Source organism: Coregonus clupeaformis, chromosome 18 (assembly GCF_020615455.1).
Source record: "Coregonus clupeaformis isolate EN_2021a chromosome 18, ASM2061545v1, whole genome shotgun sequence".
Lineage (NCBI taxonomy): Eukaryota > Metazoa > Chordata > Actinopteri > Salmoniformes > Salmonidae > Coregonus > Coregonus clupeaformis.
In genome coordinates this window covers 4,517,016-4,533,225 of record NC_059209.1, presented here as the reverse complement: position 1 = coordinate 4,533,225, position 16,210 = coordinate 4,517,016, and the positions used below count along the sequence as shown (strand labels likewise).

Sequence of the window (16,210 nt, the reverse complement as noted above, 5' to 3'; positions counted from 1 at the left end):
CTTCTGTTCACTCACACACACTCTCTCTCTCTCTCTCTCTCTCTCTCTCTCTCTCTCTCTCTCTCTCTCTCTCTCTCTCTCTCTCTCTCTCTCTCTCTCTCTCTCTCTCTCTCTCTCTCTCTCTCTCTCTCTCTCTCTCTCTCTCTCTCTCTCTCTCCCTCTCTCTCTCTCTCTCTCTCTCTCTCTCTCTCTCTCTCACAATGAGAAAGTGAGGACAATGGGCCAATACCTAACACCATCCTACTATCTCTTCCTCCCTCCTTCACATCCCTCCCCTCTTCCTCTCTCCCCCTTCCTCACCCACAGGGTCTGTATGTGAAGACTATGTAACTCTCCTCCCTCTCTCCCCCCTCCTCACCCACAGGGTCTGTATGTGAAGACTATGTAACTCTCCTCCCTCTCTCCCCCCTCCTCACCCACAGGGTCTGTATGTGAAGACTGTAACTCTCCTTCCTCTCTCCCCCCTCCTCACCCACAGGGTCTGAATGTGAAGACTGTAACTCTCCCCCCTCTCTCCCCCCTCTCTCCCCCCTACTCACCCACAGGGTCTGTATGTGAAGACTGTAACTCTCCCCCTCTCTCCCCCCTCTCTCCCCCCTCCTCACCCACAGGGTCTGTATGTGAAGACTGTAACTCTCCCCCCTCTCTCCCCCCTCTCCCCCCTCCTCACCCACAGGGTCTGAATGTGAAGACTGTAACTCTCCCCCTCTCTCCCCCCCTCCTCACCCACAGGGTCTGTATGTGAAGACTGTAACTCTCCCCCCTCTCTCCCCCTCCTCACCCACAGGGTCTGTATGTGAAGACTGTAACTCTCCCCCTCTCTCCCCCCTCCTCACCCACAGGGTCTGTATGTGAAGACTGTAACTCTCCCCCCTCTCTCCCCCTCCTCACCCACAGGGTCTGTATGTGAAGACTGTAACTCTCCCCCCTCTCTCCCCCTCCTCACCCACAGGGTCTGAATGTGAAGACTGTAACTCTCCCCCCTCCTCACCCACAGGGTCTGTATGTGAAGACTGTAACTCTCCCCCCTCTCTCCCCCTCCTCACCCTCAGGGTCTGTATGTGAAGACTGTAACTCTCCCCCCTCTCTCCCCCCTTCCTCACCCACAGGGTCTGTATGTGAAGACTGTAACTCCCCCCCCTCTCTCCCCCCTCTCTCCCCCCTCCTCACCCACAGGGTCTGTATGTGAAGACTGTAACTCCCCCCCTCTCTCCCCCCTCTCTCCCCCTCCTCACCCACAGGGTCTGTATGTGAAGACTGTAACTCTCCCCCCTCTCTCCCCCCTCCTCACCCACAGGGTCTGTATGTGAAGACTGTAACTCTCCCCCCTCTCTCCCCCCTCCTCACCCACAGGGTCTGTATGTGAAGACTGTAACTCTCCCCCCTCTCTCCCCCCTCCTCACCCACAGGGTCTGTATGTGAAGACTGTAACTCTCCCCCCTCTCCCCCCCTTCCTCACCCACAGGGTCTGTATGTGAAGACTGTAACTCTCCCCCCTCTCTCCCCCTTCCTCACCCACAGGGTCTGTATGTGAAGACTGTAACTCTCCCCCCTCTCTCCCCCCTCCTCACCCACAGGGTCTGTATGTGAAGACGATGTAACTCTCCTCTTCAGTTTTCTCTATGAAGGTAACACAGGTCAGTTTCTCCCAGTGACGCATCGCCTGCTTGAACATCGCTCTTTGACTGCCTGAAACACACATATACACACTAAATATATACACACTGTTATATACACACATTAAATATATACACACTGTTATATACACACATTAAATATATACACACACATACACACCCGTTATACACTGGCCAGATCCATCATTCATACTCACCAGTGAAGTTTCCTCCTATGATGTAAGGTATGACTCCTCCTGGCCAGATCCATCATACATACTCACCAGTGAAGTTTCCTCCTATGATGTAAGGTATGACTCCTCCTGGCCAGATCCATCATTCATACTCACCAGTGAAGTTTCCTCCTATGATGTAAGGTATGAGTCCTCCTGGCCAGATCCATCATTCATACTCACCAGTGAAGTTTCCTCCTATGATGTAAGGTATGAGTCCTCCTGGCCAGATCCATCATTCATACTCACCAGTGAAGTTTCCTCCTATGATGTAAGGTATGAGTCCTCCTGGCCAGATCCATCATTCATACTCACCAGTGAAGTTTCCTCCTATGATGTAAGGTATGACTCCTCCTGGCCAGATCCATCATTCATACTCACCAGTGAAGTTTCCTCCTATGATGTAAGGTATGAGTCCTCCTGGCCAGATCCATCATTCATACTCACCAGTGAAGTTTCCTCCTATGATGTAAGGTATGAGTCCTCCTGGCCAGATCCATCATTCATACTCACCAGTGAAGTTTCCTCCTATGATGTAAGGTATGAGTCCTCCTGGCCAGATCCATCATTCATACTCACCAGTGAAGTTTCCTCCTATGATGTAAGGTATGACTCCTCCTGGCCAGATCCTTCATACATACTCACCAGTGAAGTTTCCTCCTATGATGTAAGGTATGACTCCTCCTGGCCAGATCCATCATTCATACTCACCAGTGAAGTTTCCTCCTATGATGTAAGGTATGAGTCCTCCTGGCCAGATCCATCATTCATACTCACCAGTGAAGTTTCCTCCTATGATGTAAGGTATGAGTCCTCCTGGCCAGATCCATCATTCATACTCACCAGTGAAGTTTCCTCCTATGATGTAAGGTATGACTCCTCCTGGCCAGATCCATCATTCATACTCACCAGTGAAGTTTCCTCCTATGATGTAAGGTATGAGTCCTCCTGGCCAGATCCATCATTCATACTCACCAGTGAAGTTTCCTCCTATGATGTAAGGTATGAGTCCTCCTGGCCAGATCCATCATTCATACTCACCAGTGAAGTTTCCTCCTATGATGTAAGGTATGACTCCTCCTGGCCAGATCCATCATACATACTCACCAGTGAAGTTTCCTCCTATGATGTAAGGTATGAGTCCTCCTGGCCAGATCCTCTCATTCATACTCACCAGTGAAGTTTCCTCCTATGATGTAAGGTATGAGTCCTCCTGGCCAGATCCATCATTCATACTCACCAGTGAAGTTTCCTCCTATGATGTAAGGTATGACTCCTCCTGCCAGATCCATCATTCATACTCACCAGTGAAGTTTCCTCCTATGATGTAAGGTATGAGTCCTCCTGGCCAGATCCATCATTCATACTCACCAGTGAAGTTTCCTCCTATGATGTAAGGTATGACTCCTCCTGGCCAGATCCTCTCAGCTCTGGAGGTTGCTGCTCTAGGAACACGATTCTTCACAACAACGTTCCAGGCGTTTCCTGTTTTCCCGACGCTCCCTGGCTTCACTGTATTCCCACTCTTTACGGCTTTCCTAGCCTTCCCAGTCTTTCCGGCAGCAGTTTTCCCAGTCTGGGTCTTGGGACCGGAGGCTGACTCCTGACTGGAGTTCTTAGGCCTATAGTCTGGAGGAGGAGGAAGAGGAAGAGGAAGAGGGAGAGGGAGAGGATAGGAGAGGAGAGGAGAGAGGAGAGAGGAGAGAGGAGAGGAGAGGAGAGGAGAGGAGAGGAGAGGAGAGGAGAGGAGAGGGAGGGAGAGGAGAGGGAGAGGAGAGGAGAGGGAGGAGAGGAGAGGAGAGGAGAGGAGAGGAGAGGAGAGGAGATATCAGAGTCAAGCTAGCGGTTGTGTAAAGAGTATAATATTATAATATATATTAATACTACAGCTGTGTAAAGACTATGTAAGGGATGATAATTGAACACATTAGAAATGTGTTTATTTGCCGGTAGAAATGTGTTCAACATCCACTGAAGTACAGTGCATTCGGAAAGTATTCAGACCCCTTGAATCTTTTCACATTTTGTTACGTTACGGCCTTATTCTAAAATGGATCAAAACAAATTTGGGGGCCCTTATCAATCTACACACAATACCCCATAATGACAAAGCAAAAACAGGTTTTTGGAAATGTTTTGAAACGCTTGGCATTCAGGCCAAAGAGTTAAATCTTGGTTTCATCAGACCAGATAATCTTGTTTCTCTATAGGCGGCAGGTAGCTTAGTGGTTAAGAGCGTTGTGCCAGTAACCGAAAGGTCGCTGGTTCTAATCCCCGAGCCGACTAGGTGAAAAATCTGTCGATGTGCCCTTGAGCAAGGCACTTAACCCTAATTGCTCCTGTAAGTCGCTCTGGATAAGAGCGTCTGCTAAATGACAAAAAAAAAAAAAAAAAAATGGTCAGAGTCCTTTAGGTGCCTTTTGGCAAACTCCAAGCGGGCTGTCATGTGCCTTTTACTGAGGAGTGGCTTCCGTCTGGCCACTCTACCATAAAGGCCTGATTGGTGGAGTGCTGCAGAGATGGTTGTCCTTCTGGAAGGTTCTCCCATCTCCACAGAGGAACTCTGGAGCTCTGTCAGAGTGACCATCAGGTTCTTGGTCACCTCCCTGACCAAGGCCCTTCTCCCCCAATTGCTCAGTTTGGCCAGGCGGCCAGCTCTAGGAAGAGTATTGGTGGTTCCAAACTTCTTCCATTTAAGAATGATGGAGGCCACTGTGTTCTTGGGGACCTTCAATGCTGCAGAAATGTTTTGGTACCCTTCCCCAGATCTGTGCCTTGACACAATCCTGTCTCGGAGCTCTACGGACAATTCCTTCGACCTCATGTCTTGGTTTTTGCTCTGACATGCACCGTCAATTGTGGAACCTTATATAGACAGGTGTGTGCCTTTCAAAATCATGTCCAATCAATTTAATTTACCACAGGTGGACTCCAATCAAGTTGTAGAAACATCTCAAGGATGATCAATCGAAACAAGATGCACCTGAGCTCAATTTCGAGTCTCATAGCAAAGGGTCTGAATGCTTATGTAAATAAGGTATTTCTGTTTATTTTATTTTAATAAATCTACAAATAATTCTAAAAACCTGTTTTCAATTTGTCATTATGGGGTATCGTGTGTAGATTGATGAGGATTTGTTATTTATTTAATCCTTTTTACAATAAGGCTGTAATGTAATAAAATGTGTAAAAAGGTCAAGGGGTCTGAATACTTTCCGAAGGCACTGTAGCTAGCAAGTTTACTAGATAGCTACAGTAGTTGCCTTGGTAACCAGGATTGTAGTGTGCGTCGTACCGAAGCCAAACCTCCGTATTCTGTCCAGGAGGAGGGATAATGATCCTTTCTTCTTTGAGATGACATGTTCCTCTACACCACCTCCACACACACACACACACACAAACACACACAAACGCACAAACACAAACACACACACACAAACACACACACACACACACATGTCCGATTAGACTCAAACCAAATCCTCTTGATTTATCTCATCACTCTCTCTCTGACTCAATGTTTTCCACTAGCGCCGGCTATCGGCTATACAGCCGGTTTCTCTCTCTCTGATTCAGTGTTTTCCACTAGCGCCGGCTATCGGCTATACAGCCGGTTTCTCTCTCTCTGACTCAGTGTTTTCCACTAACGCCGGCTATTGGCTATACAGCCGGTTTCTCTCTCTCTGACTCAGTGTTTTCCACTAGCGCCGGCTATCGGCTATACAGCCGGTTTCTCTCTCTCTGACTCAGTGTTTTCCACTAGCGCCGGCTATCGGCTATACAGCCGGTTTCTCTCTCTCTGACTCAGTGTTTTCCACTAGCGCCGGCTATTGGCTATACAGCCGGTCTCTCTCTCTCTGACTCAGTGTTTTCCACTAGCACCGGCTATCGGCTATACAGCCGGTCTCTCTCCCTCTCTGACTCAGTGTTTTCCACTAGCGCCGGCTATCGGCTATACAGCCAGTCTCTCTCTCTCTCTGACTCAGTGTTTTCCACTAGCGCCGGCTGTCGGCTATACAGCCGGGTTACTCACTCATTCTCGGCCGGGTACTTTTTCCACTTAAATTAACTAGGCTACTTTTGTGCAATTCACAAGTCAGAAAAAAAGTCAGCCCGAGCCCTCTCTCCCTCTAGAATGAACGACATGCATCTTCTAGTGACCTATTGATAGGACAGGCAGCTGTCAGTCACAAAGTGAGCGATGACAGGGAAAAACACTGCTGGTTTGACAGTCGTCTGTTCCGCCTCTCGGTACCTGGGTGTGTGTGTTGTGTACGCTCTGGTCGCAGTCCCATGTCTTTACATGGAGGGAGAGAGCACGATGCTCCTTCATCGTCACTAACCAGGTTTCCACCCAACCTTTTTATTCGAGTAAAGTACATGTCGGATAACAGATGTCATGACAGGGGGCCTCCCGAGGGGCGCAGCGGTCTAAGGAACTGTATCGCAGTGTTGACTGACAGGGAGCCTCCCGAGGGGCGCAGCGGTCTAAGGAACTGCATCGCAGCGTTGACTGACAGGGGGCCTCCCGAGGGGCGCAGCGGTCTAAGGAACTGCATCGCAGCGTTGACTGACAGGGGGCCTCCCGAGGGGCGCAGCGGTCTAAGGAACTGCATCGCAGCGTTGACTGACAGGGGCCTCCCGAGGCGCAGCGGTCTAAGGAACTGCATCGCAGCGTTGACTGACAGGGAGCCTCCCGAGGGGCGCAGCGGTCTAAGGAACTGCATCGCAGCGTTGACTGACAGGGGGCCTCCCGAGGGGTTGCAGCGGTCTAAGGAACTGCATCGCAGCGTTGACTGACAGGGGGCTTCCCGAGGGGCGCAGCGGTCTAAGGAACTGCATCGCAGCGTTGACTGACAGGGGGCCTCCCGAGGGGCGCAGCGGTCTAAGGAACTGCATCGCAGCGTTGACTGACAGGGGGCCTCCCGAGGGGCGCAGCGGTCTAAGGAACTGCATCGCAGCGTTGACTGACGGGGCCTCCCGAGGGGCGCAGCGGTCTAAGGAACTGCATCGCAGCGTTGACTGACAGGGGGCCTCCCGAGGGGCGCAGCGGTCTAAGGAACTGCATCGCAGCGTTGCGCCGTCACTACAGCCTGGGGTTTGATCGTCCTAATATTTATATATTTATATATTTCTTAATTCCATTCTTTTACTTTTAGATGTGTGTGTATTGTTGTGAATTGTTAGATACTACTGCACTGTTGGAGCTAGGAACACAAGCATTTCGCTACACCCGCAATATCATCTGCTAAATATGTGTATGTATTTTGATTTGATTTGATCCCGGGCAGTGTCACAACCGGCCATGACCGGGAATCCCATAGGGCGCGCACAATTGGCCCAGTGTCATCCGGGTTAGGGGAGGGTTCGGCCGGGGCATCTTTACTTGGCTCATCGCGCTCTAGCGACTCCTTGTGGCGGGCCGGGCGCCTGCAGGCTGACCTCGGTCGTCAGTTGAAGGGTGTTTCCTCCGACACATTGGTGCGGCTGGCTTCCGGGTTAAGCGGGCGGGTGTTTAAGAAGCTCGGCTTGGCGGTTCATGTTTCGGAGAACAAATGACTCAACCTTAGCCTCTCCCGAGTCCGTTGGGGAGTTGCAGCGATGAGACAAGATTGTAATCACGAAATTGTTGAGAAAAAGGGGGTAAAAATGACACAAATTCAAATAAAAAAACATAACCAGAAAAATCATGACAGGCCTGATGGAAACTTTCCAAACGCCTACAAAACAAAATACGATAGACAAGGTGGGATCTTTTTGTGTTGGTAAAATGAATTATTCGAGAAATGTTTGTTGGAAACGCTTTTAATGCGCAATTATTGATAGAATAAGTGACGCGATGACATGTTGTGTTGTCCTCCCCCTACTACTACTGAATCTACAGCTATTGGATGCAGTAATCATGTGCCTATGAACCAGATTTATACTGTTAGCGCTGAGCCGGTGTGCCCTAGGAGGAAGTCCACTGTGTGCAGCTCACCCTGCACTAACATAAATAACATGGGCATGTCTACCTCTGCTAAGCTTCCCAGTAAAGCAATGAAAACAAGTAAGCTTCCCAGAAAAGTGCAAAAAATAGCCCACATTAACATATGTAGCTTAAGAAACAAGGTTCATGAAATCAATAATTTGCTAGTAACAGATGACATTCATATTCTGACTATCTCTGAAACTCACTTAGATAATACCTTTGATGATACAGTGGTAGCAATACAAGGTTATAACATTTACAGAAAATATAGAAATGCCAATGGTGGAGGTGTTGCTGTTTATATTCAGAACCACATTCCTGTGAAGATTAGAGAGGATCTCATGTTAAATACTGTTGAAGTAATATGGCTACAGGTTCATCTGCCTCACCTAAAGCCCATTCTGGTGGGAAGCTGCTATAGACCACCAAGTGCTAACAGTCAGTATCTGGATAACATGTGTGAAATGCTTGATAATGTATGTGATATCAACAGAGAGGTATATTTTCTGGGTGATTTAAATATTGACTGGCTTTCATCAAGCTGCCGACTCAAGAAAAAGCTTCAAACTGTAACCAGTGCCTACAACCTGGTTCAGGTTATCAGTCAACCTACCAGGGTAGTTACAAACAGCACAGGAAGGAAATCCTCAACATGTATTGATCACATCTTTACTAATGCTGCAGAAATTTGCTTGAAAGCATTATCCAGATCCATCCTGATGTAGTGATCACAATATAGTAGCCATATCTAGGAAAACCAAAGTTCCAAACGCTGGGCCTAATATAGTGTATAATAAGTTTTGTAGTGATTCCTATGTTGATGTGAAGAATAGATGTTGGTCCGTGGTGTGTAATGAGGAGCAAACAGACGCTGCACTTGACACATTTATGAAATTGCTTATCCCAGTTACTAATAAGCATGCACCCATTAAGAAAATGACTGTAAAAACGGTTAAATCACAGTGGATTGATGAGGAATTGAAAAATGGTATGGTTGAGAGGGATGAGGCAAAAGGAATGGCAAATAAGTCTGGCTGCACAACCGATTGGCAAACGTACTGCAAATTGAGAAATCATGTGACTAAACTGAATAAAAAGAAGAAGAAACTACACTATGAAACAAAGATAAATGACATAAAGAATGATAGTAAAAAGCTTTGGAGCCCCTTCAATGACATTTTGGGAAAAAAGGCAAACTCAGCTCCACCATTCATTGAATCGGATGGCTCATTAATCACAAAACCAACTGAAATTGCCAACTACTTTAATGATGAAAAAATAATTGTTGTCTATCAACAATGACAAGCCATCGGGGCTGACAACTTGGAGGGAAAATTACTGAGGATATTAGCAGACGATATTGCCACTCCTATTTGCCATATCTTCAATCTAAACCTACTAGAAAGTGTGTGCCCTCAGGCCTGGATGGAAGAAAAAGTCATTCCGTTACCCAAGAATAGTAAAGCCCCCTTTACTGGCTCAAATAGCCGACCAATCAGCCTGTTACCAACCCTTAGTAAAGTTCTGGAACAAACTGTGTTTGACCAGATACAATGCTATTTTACAGTAAACAAATTGACAACAAACTTTCAGCATGCATATAGGGAAGGACATTCAACAAGCACAGCACATACACAAATGACTGATGATTGGCTGAGAGAAAGTGATGATAAAAAATATTGTGGGGACTGTTTTGTTAGACTTCAGTGCGGCTTTTGACATTATCGATCATAGTCTGCTGCTGGAAAAACGTTTGTGTTATGGCTTTACACCCCCTGCTATATTGTGGATAAAGAGTTACCTGTCTAACAGAACACAGAGGGTGTTCTTTAATGGAAGCCTCTCCAACATAATCCAGGTAGAATCAGGAATTCCCCAGGGCAGCTGTCTACGCCCCTTACTTTTTCAATTTTTACTAATGACATGCCACTGGCTTTGAGTAAACATACAGTGACTGAAATGACTGCAACACTTAACAAAGAGCTGCAGTTAGTTTCAGAGTGGGTGACAATTAATAAGTTAGTCCTAAATATTTCTAAAACTAAAAGCATTGTATTTGGGACAAATCATTCACTAAACCCTAAACCTCAACTAAATCTTGTAATGAATAATGTGGAAATTGAGCAAGTTGAGGAGACTAAAGGAGTAGCCCTGGATTGTAAACTGTCATGGTCAAAACATATTGATACAACAGTAGCTAGAATGGGGAGAAGTCAGTCCATAATAAAGGGCTGCTCTGCCTTCTTAACAACACTATCAACAAGGAAGGTCCTACAGGCTCTAGGTTTGTCGCACCTGGACTACTGTTCAGTCGTGTGGTCAGGTTCCACAAAAAGGGACAGGGCAGCATGGCTGGCCCTTGGATGTACACAGAGAGCAAACATTAATAATATGCATGTCAATCTCTCCTAGCTCAAAGTGGAGGAGAGATTGACTTCATCACTACTTATATTTATGAGAGGTATTGACATGGTGAATGCACCGAGCTGTCTGTTTGAACTACTGGAACACAGCTCGGACACCCATGCATACCCCACAAGACATGCCACCAGAGGTCTCTTCACAGTCCCCAAGTCCAGAACAGACTATGGGAGGCGCACAGTACTACATAGAGCCATGACTACATGGAACTCTATTCCACATCAGGTAACTGAAGCAAGCAGTAAAATTTGATTTAAAAAACAGATAAAAATACACCTTATGGAACAGCGGGGACTGTGAAGCAACACAAACATAGACACATACATACACACACATGATAACATACGCACTATACACAGGAACTAATGGGGATCCATAATAAACCCAAGGAAGAGTAGCTGCTGCCTTGGCAGGAACTAATGGGGATCCATAATAAACCCCAGGAAGAGTAGCTGCTGCCTTGGCAGGAACTAACGGGGATCCATAATAAACCCCAGGAAGAGTAGCTGCTGCCTTGGCAGGAACTAACGGGGATCCATAATAAACCCCAGGAAGAGTAGCTGCTGCCTTGGCAGGAACTAATGGGGATCCATAATAAACCCCCAGGAAGAGTAGCTGCTGCCTTGGCAGGAACTAATGGGGATCCATAATAAACCCCGGGAAGAGTAGCTGCTGCCTTGGCAGGAACTAATGGGGATCCATAATAAACCCCCAGGAAGAGTAGCTGCTGCCTTGGCAGGAACTAATGGGGATCCATAATAAACCCCAGTAAGAGTAGCTGCTGCCTTGGCAGGAACTAATGGGGATCCATAATAAACCCCAGGAAGAGTAGCTGCTGCCTTGGCAGCAACTAATGGGGATCCATAATAAACCCCAGGAAGAGTAGCTGCTGCCTTGGCAGCAACTAACGGGGATCCATAATAAACCCCAGGAAGAGTAGCTGCTGCCTTGGCAGGAACTAACGGGGATCCATAATAAACCTCAGGAAGAGTAGCTGCTGCCTTGGCAGGAACTTTTTATTTTATTTTATTTCACCTTTATTTAACCAGGTAAGCTAACGGGGATCCATAATAAACCCCAGGAAGAGTAGCTGCTGCCTTGGCAGGAACTAATGGGGATCCATAATAAACCCCAGGAAGACTAGCTGCTGCCTTGGCAGGAACTAACGGGGATCCATAATAAACCCCAGGAAGAGTAGCTGCTGCCTTGGCAGGAACTAATGGGGATCCATAATAAACCCCAGGAAGAGTAGCTGCTGCCTTGGCAGGAACTAACGGGGTTCCATAATAAACCCCAGGAAGAGTAGCTGCTGCCTTGGCAGGAACTAACGGGGATCCATAATAAACCCCAGGAAGAGTAGCTGCTGCCTTGGCAGGAACTAACGGGGATCCATAATAAACCCCAGGAAGAGTAGCTGCTGCCTTGGCAGGAACTAACGGGGATCCATAATAAACCCCAGGAAGAGTAGCTGCTGCCTTGGCAGGAACTAACGGGGATCCATAATCAACCCCAGGAAGAGTAGCTGCTGCCTTGGCAGGAACGAATGGGGATCCATAATAAACACCAGGAAGAGTAGCTGCTGTGAGCTAATGGGGATCCATAATAAACCCCAGGAAGAGTAGCTGCTGTGAGCTAACGGGGATCCATAATAAACCCCATGAAGAGTAGCTGCTGTGAGCTAACGGGGATCCATAATAAACACCAGGAAGAGTAGCTGCTGTGAGCTAATGGGGATCCATAATAAACCCCAGGAAGAGTAGCTGCTGTGAGCTAATGGGGATCCATAATAAACCCCAGGAAGAGTAGCTGCTGTGAGCTAACGGGGATCCATAATAAACCCCAGGAAGAGTAGCTGCTGTGAGCTAACGGGGATCCATAATAAACCCCAGGAAGAGTAGCTGCTGTGAGCTAACGGGGATCCATAATAAACCCCAGGAAGAGTAGCTGCTGTGAGCTAACGGGGATCCATAATAAACCCCAGGAAGAGTAGCTGCTGTGAGCTAATGGGGATCCGTAATAAACCCCAGGAAGAGTAGCTGCTGTGAGCTAACGGGGATCCGTAATAAACCCCAGGAAGAGTAGCTGCTGTGAGCTAATGGGGATCCATAATAAACCCCAGGAAGAGTAGCTGCTGTGAGCTAATGGGGATCCATAATAAACCCCAGGAAGAGTAGCTGCTGTGAGCTAATGGGGATCCATAATAAACCCCAGGAAGAGTAGCTGCTGTGAGCTAACAGGGATCCATAATAAACCCCAGGAAGAGTAGCTGCTGTGAGCTAACGGGGATCCATAATAAACCCCAGGAAGAGTAGCTGCTGTGAGCTAACGGGGATCCATAATAAACCCCAGGAAGAGTAGCTGCTGTGAGCTAACGGGGATCCATAATAAACCCCAGGAAGAGTAGCTGCTGTGAGCTAACGGGGATCCATAATAAACCCCAGGAAGAGTAGCTGCTGTGAGCTAACGGGGATCCATAATAAACCCCAGGAAGAGTAGCTGCTGTGAGCTAACGGGGATCCATAATAAACCCCAGGAAGAGTAGCTGCTGTGAGCTAACGGGGATCCATAATAAACCCCAGGAAGAGTAGCTGCTGTGAGCTAACGGGGATCCGTAATAAACCCCAGGAAGAGTAGCTGCTGTGAGCTAACGGGGATCCATAATAAACCCCAGGAAGAGTAGCTGCTGTGAGCTAATGGGGATCCATAATAAACCCCAGGAAGAGTAGCTGCTGTGAGCTAATGGGGATCCATAATAAACCCCAGGAAGAGTAGCTACTGTGAGCTAATGGGGATCCATAATAAACCCCAGGAAGAGTAGCTGCTGTGAGCTAACGGGGATCCATAATAAACCCCAGGAAGAGTAGCTGCTGTGAGCTAACAGGGATCCATAATAAACCCCAGGAAGAGTAGCTGCTGTGAGCTAATGGGGATCCATAATAAACCCCAGGAAGAGTAGCTGCTGTGAGCTAATGGGGATCCATAATAAACCCCAGGAAGAGTAGCTGCTGTGAGCTAATGGGGATCCATAATAAACCCCAGGAAGAGTAGCTGCTGTGAGCTAACGGGGATCCGTAATAAACCCCAGGAAGAGTAGCTGCTGTGAGCTAACGGAGATCCGTAATAAACCCCTGGAAGAGTAGTGTCACGCCCTGGCTCGGGGGACAATGTTATGTTGAGCCAGGGTGTGAAATTCTATGTTTGATTTTCTATGTTGGTCTGAGTGACTCCCAATCAGAGGCAACGAGTGTCAGCTGGGTGTCTCTGATTGGGAGCCATATTTAACTATCTGTCTTTCACGTTATGTTTGTGGTTTCTTGTTCCGTGTTGGTTTGTTTATGTAACCAAGGACGTCACGTTTCGTTATTTTGATCATTCTGTTTAATAAATAATAATATGTACGCATTCAACGCTGCGCATTGGTCCTCCTCCTTAAGCGATCGTGACAGAAGAAACCACCATAACAGGACCAAGCAGCGTGAAGAAGAGAGAGGATGGACTTGGGAGCAGTGGAGTAGGAGTCTCGACTGGGCCAAGCCAAGAGAAGAGGAGAGAGGTTGGACTTTGGAGCAGTGGGGTGAGAGTCTGGCGAGAATGATGGAGGCCTGGCCCACGGGGAGGAGAGAACCCCAGAAAATTTTTAGGGGGGGGCTCACGACGTCGGGCCAGCAGGAGACCGCAGCAGAGCGGCCCAGCGGATTGGCAGAGGAGGACGCCAGGTTACGGGAGTCACTGGTCACCAGGGGGAAGGAGGTTGTAGAGGCACGGCGAGAGGTACTGGCGTGTGTTGCCAGTCCGGTCCGGCCTGTTCCTGATCCCCACGTAGGGCCAGTGGTGTGTGTTCCCAGTACGGGCCGGCCTGTTCCTGCCACTCCCACCAAGTCTGTGGTGCGCGTCGCCAGCCCTGTCCGGCCCGTTCCTGCTCTCCGCACCAAGTCTGTGGTGCGCGTCGCCAGCCCTGTCCGGCCCGTTCCTGCTCTCCGCACCAAGTCTGTGGTGCGCGTCGTCAGCCCAGTCCGGCCCATTCCTGCTCCCCGCACCAAGTCTGTGGTGCGCGTCGTCAGCCCGGTCCGGCCCATTCCTGCTCCCCGCACCAAGGCAGTGGTGCGCTTCGTCAGCCCGGCTCGGCTCGTTCCTGCTCCCCGCACCAAGTCAGTGGTGTGCTTCGTCAGCCCAGTCCGGCCTGTCCCAGCTCCACGCACCAAGCCTACGGTGTGCGTCGTCAGCCTGGTAAGGCCCGTTCCTCCTCCACGCACCAAGCCAGGGGGGCTCGTCGTCAGTCCAGCACAACCCGTGCCTGGGTCATGTCCGGAGCCGGATCCGCCGCCTAGGCGGAGTGCCCACCCGGTCCCTCCCCTGTGGGATTTAGTTGGCGCGGTCGGAGTCCGCGCCTTTAGGGGTGGGTACTGTCACGCCCTGGCTCGGGGGACAATGTTATGTTGAGCCAGGGTGTGAAATTCTATGTTTGATTTTCTATGTTGGTCTGAGTGACTCCCAATCAGAGGCAACGAGTGTCAGCTGGGTGTCTCTGATTGGGAGCCATATTTAACTATCTGTCTTTCACGTTATGTTTGTGGTTTCTTGTTCCGTGTTGGTTTGTTTATGTAACCAAGGACGTCACGTTTCGTTGTTTTGATCATTCTGTTTAATAAATAATAATATGTACGCATTCAACGCTGCGCATTGGTCCTCCTCCTTAAGCGATCGTGACAAGTAGCTGCTGTGAGCTAACGGGGATCCATAATAAACCCCAGGAAGAGTAGCTGCTGTGAGCTAACGGGGATCCATAATAAACCCCAGGAAGAGTAGCTGCTGTGAGCTAACGGGGATCCATAATAAACTCCAGGAAGAGTAGCTGCTGTGAGCTAACGGGGATCCATAATAAACCCCAGGAAGAGTAGCTGCTGTGAGCTAATGGGGATCCATAATAAACCCCAGGAAGAGTAGCTGCTGTGAGCTAACGGGGATCCATAATAAACCCCAGGAAGAGTAGCTGCTGTGAGCTAACGGGGATCCATAATAAATACAAATACACACACATTAGAGTGTCAAAACACACATTTATTCAGATGGGTTTTTTTTCCCTGCCAAGAAGTTTCCTCGTTTTAAAGTTTGTTTCTTAAATCCTTTGTTGTAGTGAATTCTTTAAAGTCGTGTTTTTACACTTTATGATTTTTTATTTATTTTTGGGACACTACACTATTATGACCATCCTATGTCACTTTACTTGGACTAAGAAAATACACTTTTGAACACTGTCCAGAAGCATTATGACCATCAGCCATAAGCCAGATAGGCCTATCATGCCCATAAGAGGGTGTCTTGTCCTGCTCCTGAAATCTGCTCCTGTGTTCATCCCAGTCATCAGCAACACATTTACATTTTACATTTTAGTCATTTTGCAGACGCTCTTATCCAGAGCGACTTACAGTTAGTGAATTCATTTTTTTTTTATACTGGCCCCCCGTGGGAATCGAACCCACAACCCTGGCGTTGCAAACGCCATGCTCTATCAACTGAGCTACATCCCTGCCGGCCATTCCCTCCCCTACCCTGGACAACGCTGGGCCAATTGTGCGCCGCCCATGAGTCTCCCGGTCGCGGCCGGCTGCGACAGAGCCTGGATTCGAACCAGGATCTCTATTCTACTGCTGGCGATTACAAATATAATTCAATTTTATCCATTTCAGAAAATTTTATATAACATAAAAATATTGTTGACAGGTAGGTTATGGTGTAATGGAATGTTTTACCTTGTGTGGTAGGTTTTGTTGGTTTTGACACTCTTATGTAAGTGTTATAACCAGCCATAAAATAATGCAATATATTGTTTACTGTGATTTACTTGTTCACTATGGTTCACTGGTTCACTGTGGTTCACTGGTTCACTATGGTTCACTGGTTCACTATGGTTCACTGGTTCACTGTGGTTCACTGGTTCACTATGGTTCACTTGTTCAATATGGTTCACT

The 16,210-nt window shown here is 48.1% G+C and overlaps 1 protein-coding gene across 3 annotated transcripts in view; it reads right to left on the bottom strand.

Annotated features, from left to right (window-relative positions):
- LOC121587158 (dorsal-ventral patterning tolloid-like protein 1) overlaps positions 1 to 16,210 on the bottom strand; it is a 60,511-nt gene that overhangs the window by 10,657 nt on the left and 33,644 nt on the right. Inside the window, exons 3-5 of one of the 3 annotated variants that reach the window (XM_045226736.1) lie at positions 5,145 to 5,225; positions 3,221 to 3,478; positions 1,572 to 1,689 (exon numbers count right to left, since the gene is read on the bottom strand). In XM_045226736.1, the coding sequence (XP_045082671.1) occupies positions 1,572 to 1,689; positions 3,221 to 3,478; positions 5,145 to 5,225 (457 nt within the window). The remainder of the gene's footprint in view (positions 1 to 1,571; positions 1,690 to 3,220; positions 3,479 to 5,144; positions 5,226 to 16,210) is intronic. The other 2 variants (XM_045226737.1, XM_045226738.1) reach the window with 2 other exon arrangements.